The sequence below is a fragment of the Apis dorsata genome, unplaced genomic scaffold, assembly GCF_000469605.1.
Source record: "Apis dorsata unplaced genomic scaffold, Apis dorsata 1.3 scaffold_741, whole genome shotgun sequence".
Classification (NCBI taxonomy): Eukaryota; Metazoa; Arthropoda; class Insecta; order Hymenoptera; family Apidae; genus Apis; species Apis dorsata.
The window spans coordinates 412,354-418,486 of record NW_006263902.1 but is presented as its reverse complement, the minus strand read 5'-3'; the positions used below and the strand labels follow the sequence as shown (position 1 = coordinate 418,486).

General features: G+C 17.5%; 1 protein-coding gene across 1 annotated transcript in view; it reads left to right on the top strand.

Annotated features, from left to right (window-relative positions):
* The window catches only part of LOC102681651 (metabotropic glutamate receptor 6-like), a gene marked incomplete at its 5' end in the record, with an annotated part of 7,439 nt that extends 3,208 nt beyond the window's left edge, over nt 1-4,231 (top strand). Inside the window, 2 exons of the mRNA XM_031513792.1 lie at nt 3,118-3,434; nt 4,223-4,231. Coding sequence (XP_031369652.1) covers nt 3,118-3,434; nt 4,223-4,231 — 326 coding nt within the window. The remainder of the gene's footprint in view (nt 1-3,117; nt 3,435-4,222) is intronic.
* Between the last annotated feature and the right edge of the window lie 1,902 nt (nt 4,232-6,133).

The window sequence follows — 6,133 nt, the reverse complement described above, 5'->3', positions numbered from 1 at the left end:
GACATTTGAAATTTATTAATAAATAATAATTTCAATTTTCAAATTTCAATCACTAGATAATAAATTTGAAAAAAAAATCTAAAAAAAATCTGCTATTTGAAACTGTAAATAATTATCATATTTATTCTGGATTCACTGATTTTGTAGAACGAAATTTAATATATGATTATTATAAAATAAAATAAATTTTAATTATATTATTGTATCTAATTAATATTAATATCTTATTAAATTTTAATTATGATAAAACATTTTAATATACTTTCATAACTCATTTTTTTTCAATTTATACTAATTTCATATTTACTCTGAATTTTTTAATTTTTTACGAGATGAAAATTTCACAAATTTCTTAAAATTAATAATATTTATTTATATAAAATATTTTATACGAAATTTTTGTAAAATTATTCATTTAATTTTTTATTTATAACTAATCCAAAATCTCTTAAATCAAAAAACAAAATATTTATTTTTTTGTTATTCTTAAAATATTTTTTTACTATTCTATTCTTTTTTTAAATTTTTTATTAATTTTTAAAGTCTTTTTTTGCCATTCAATTGAAATTAAATGTCAGTCGATTATCAATCGGTCATTTTCCACATTGCTTATTATTCTATTTTTTTTTTTTTTCTTACAAAGCATTTTTGATGCCACTCGATTATACATAAATGACAGCATGGAAAACGAGTATTATATCAATCGATAATCGATTGACATTCATTTTTAATCGGAAGACGAGAACTGAATAATGGAAAAAGGCTCTTACTCATTAAATGGGGGTTATTCATGTCCAGACATTTTTAAAAAGGTCAGGTTTTTTACTTTTATAATTTGCAATAATAATAATTCAAACAAATTATTTTTTGAAATTTTTTATTATATGATCTTAATTTAGAATATTTGAGAAATATTACATAAATTTTTCTAGATTTTTTCAAAGACTTTTATTATTTTTTATACTGAAAAATGTATTGGAATAATAACTCTCATTTATGGAGTAAGAGTTAAATATTTTCATAGCATAGTAAAATTTTAATATAGTTTTATAGTTGAAGAATTGATGTGTAATTTAATGGCATATTAATTGATCCCAATCATATTATCATTAAGCTTAATTGATTCAATTTTGATTCTGTTTTGTAATTTTATTAAAGATAATTTTTATAAAATTAACTTTTAAGGTGTCACGAAGGTTTTAAAATTTTTATTTTTTTGTTTTTCTTTAAAATGTATTTAGATATATTTTCAGACTTTTTATTTTTTGCTCTTATTATATTATCAGTCTTAATATTTCTTTCTTTTTTTCTATGTTATATTATTGATCGTTTTGTTTTAATATAAACGTCCAAAAGAATTAAATATTTTGATATAAAATGAAGATATTTATACATATTTACAACAGATATTTACAACATTGAAAAATTGCTATTAATTGATAATTAATGTTTAAAAAAAGAGTGTTTATTATAAATTTGTATGAAATGTAAAATGAATTCTACTATAATATAGAAAACACATTGGCAAAATTTTTAATACTCGATAATGATACTAAAGATTAATAACTTCAAAGAAAAAGAGAACAAATATGGAAGAAAGGTGTATCAAAATTCTTATTATGTTTTATTCTTTATCGTTCTTTTATTTTATTAATTAATATTTTATTAATTAATAAAAAATTAATAAATAATTAATAAAAAAAACTTATTTTTATATCCAATGAATTTATACATGTCTGCATGAAAAACAATGATTTTTATGCAATTTTTCAATTATTAAAAAATTAATTGTTGATTTATTTTTTTGATATGATTATTATTAATATTATTTATTTTTTAAAGCAAATGAAAATTATGTTATGTTAATTATATTAAATTTTTTATTCATTGAATAATGAATTCTTCTTACATTTTTCTGTAAATTTTATAAAATCTAATATAAAATTTCTTTCGAGATATATTCAATTGATATTTTTATTTAATTGATTTTAAAAAGAAATTGTTATTTGTTGTTATTTTTCATATAGAATAATTGTTAAAATCTATCTACGATATATACTATCTATATATTTTTAGTTTAAAAAAATTCAAATAAGATATGTAAAAATTGAAAAAAAAGAAACAATCTATTTAAGAAATATTTATTAATTCATGTACATATATATGATAAATATCATATAAGATTTTTCAGAAGCCGATGAAACTTATGTGATGATTAAGCTTATATGAAGCTTAATTGATGATTTTTGAGGTAATTTGAAGTAATTTTTTTCTTCGCAAAAATTTTTGTTTTGGTTTTGATAACGAATTATTAACGAAAAATATTAATCAATCTCAAAACGCATAGATTTATCATAATAATAGATAGTATTGAATATATATCGAATTATGTATATTGAATTTGAACAAATAATTTAAATGATATGAATCAAGATTTGTTAATCGACACTATATATATTATAAAATCATTTTTATATATTTTACATATAAAGTATTTTTATTTTATTATTTATTATTATATATTATTTATTTTATTATAAAAATATTTCTTAAAGTATTTACATAATAAACAAACAATTTTGATAATTTTACAAATTTATTTTTTAATAATTCATTAATTTTTATATTTAATAAAATTCTCTGAAATTAAGTTTCTCCTATGGTAATTATTAATAATATTGCTATTTCAATATGTTTTTTTATACATATTTAAATATCAATTCAGTTTACAAAAATAACTTATTTTAATACTTATTTCATATGATCATATTAATTATTATATTATATTAAAAACATGATTCATATTAAATACTTTATTAAAATTTTAATATAATATTTTGATACATTTATTTAAAAAATAAAAATTATTTTAAAAATAAAAATAAAAAAATTATTCTAATTAACTTATAAAAAAAGAAGAAAAAATAAATGGCTATTTCGCATACTTAAATACTAAAAAATAAAATTTTAATACCTATTTTACACGATATTACATTAACTTATATTATCTTTAGCAAAATTTTAATATAGTTTTCCTATCCATTAGAATACATCCATTTGGAAAACTATTCTTACCAATCAAGAGAAAAAGTAACTTTTTTGAATGGCTATTTACAGTGGTGGTGCTGTTCGCGGAAAAAGCAACAACATTGCGAGTTCTGGAGGCAGCGAGGCGCGTTGATGTTGGCTCTCGATTCGTTTGGTTGTGCAGTGATGCATGGCCAGATCACAACGATATAAATTACCAGCAAACCATCGTGTTGGAAGGTGCTCTCGCTGTTCAACCATTCTATGCGCCCTTATCTGGCTTCGATGAATATTTCATGGGATTGACTCTTGATCATGAACAAAAGAATCCTTGGTTCCGCGAGTTTTGGCGAACATATCATAATTGCGTCTATGTAGAAGAGACGAAATATTTTTCTTCTAAGAAGGTGAGTCTTGGTTTTTCTTTTAAATTAAAAGAAAAAAGAAGATCATTTGATAGATTATTTTTATTTATTTAGGAGAAATTGAAGGAAGATGATATTAAATTATTTCAGAAAATTCTTTTTGTCTTTTTTCTATACATATAAATAAAACTTTTGATTTCGTCTTTGTAGAATAATGATCGAGCTAGATCATATTTACTATGTATTTTAATAATGTTTTTTATTATTTATAAAAATTTTATATGCTTTATATGTAAATTGTGTTAATTAAAATTTTTTAAATTTTATTTCTTTGGAACATTTACTATTCTCTTTTTTCAAAATGAGTTTGATTTAAGTACTTAAAAAGTCGAGATGGTTCCTAATATCGTTGAGAGAACACCAATTTTTTTAATAGAAAATCAAATTAAATAGTTAATAATCTTATCAATTTATAACTTTTTATTATTATTAATTAGTAAATTTTGGAAAAAGATTTAGAATATTCAATGAAAAAAATGAAGTATTTTCAAATAAACTAGACTGTATGTAGATTTTTCAAATTATTTACATTATTTTCTAAAATAAGTACAAACAAATAACGAAAAGAACTTTTAGGACAATTTAATATTAATAATATTCTGATATATATAAAATATAAAATATATTATATAATGTTATATGTTTATGTTATATAAAATATAACATAAAAAATAATATAATATCAATAATTTCGCAATATATAAGTTAAAATAAATATAATTTCTTTACTTTTTATACAGAATATTAACATATTCATGAGACATTTTTAGAGAATCTAAAAATAAACACAAAAATTAATACAAAAATTTCTTTGAGATTAAGGCTTATTTATTAAATTATTGAAATTTATGTATTAAATGAAATGAGACGGATTATATTATATGTATATTGAGATTATGATATGAATAGTTTCATTTTATCTAATACTTAAATTTTTATATTTTTTATATTCTCTAAAATTTTATATTTTATATTTTATATTTCTAAAATATATATATATTCTTAATTTTAAATTTCTTATATTTTTTAATAATATAAATCTCAACTTGATATTTTTGTATTTATTCTGATATTCAAAATCAATCTAGATTTTAAAAATGTCTCATAACAATACATTAACTCTCTATATAAATATATTATAATTACACCATTAATAAATATCATTAATAGTACTATTTAATAATATAATATGGATTAAAATTTTTGGTATTAAAAGATGGTATTAAAAGATAAATTAAAAGATAATATAATACAAAATAAGATAAAAATTGAAAATATAATTAAAAATTGAAAATAAAATTATATTGGAGAATTTTTAAAAGAATCAAATTATATATATTTATCAAATATATATAAACTTGGTAAATTTTGAAATATGATTAAGTAATTAGTGGAAAGTAGTAAACATATTTTATGATTCAATAATAATACAACAGAAAAATTGAATAATATACTCAGATAGAATTGAATAATTTCTAAAATATTTGATTTATTTTATATATTATATGTATTTGATTTTTTTAAAAATAAGATTATAAAAATATATTATAAAGAAAAAAATATTATTATATTTTTTATTTATTCTTGCACATAGTATAACTTCTTATTGATTACATATTTAATTGCATATTTAATTATAGATAGAATTAAGACATATATATTGATAATATATATATATTTAAAAGTTAATCAATATATATTATATATTGATTAACTTTTAAATATAAATTATATATTGATTAACTTTTAAATACTTCACGAAATCTTCAATACAATTTTGCTATTTTTACTCCTATTTTAAATTATTTTATCTCTTAGATTTCATTTATACTATTTTTATCTATACTAAATATAATATATAATATTATATATTATATATAATATATATATAATAAATATATAATATAAATAAATATAATTATACGTTAGAGAAAAATAAAAATATAAAAAATTGTATGATTATTCGATAAATTTTAACTTTTTTGTAACAAACAATTTTATAACAACAATTTTTGAAAAAATCAATTTTAAAAAAAATGATAATTTTTCAATTTCGAAAATTCATGTTTTTATGATTATTTATTAATTATTTTAATTTGATTGCTCTTAACATGAAATAATTCTATGAAATTATAAACGTTTCAATATTTTAAAATAATAATTATAGTTAAAAATATACCTGAAATGCATCCACTTTTGTTTTTCAATTTCCACTAATATTTTTCAATTTATTTCAAAAACTAAAAGGAAAAAGAAAAAAATCTAATCATACTATGCGATAGAACAAATCTTTTTATTAAGAAAAACATCAAGAAGAAACTTACAAGATCATTCTTGTTTTTAATATAGAAACGAAATAGTTTAGCAAAACATGTGGCAGTGGTGCTCAATGATGGTTGTTTTGTCGTAATTTCGATATGCTGTGCACAGAATTGGATAAATTTTAAATAAAAAGTATTGAAAATAATAATTGGAATGTATTTATTTAAATAAGATGATGTTTATTTTATTTCTTAATATTACATACAAAAATTTGAAAATACATATTTTTTATATATATAATGAAATTTTTATATACATATGAAATTATTAATTGAAATAATATATTTTATAAAATAAAAAATTATTTTATAAAATAAATATTATTTGATATATATACTTTTTTGAATATATGCAAGAAT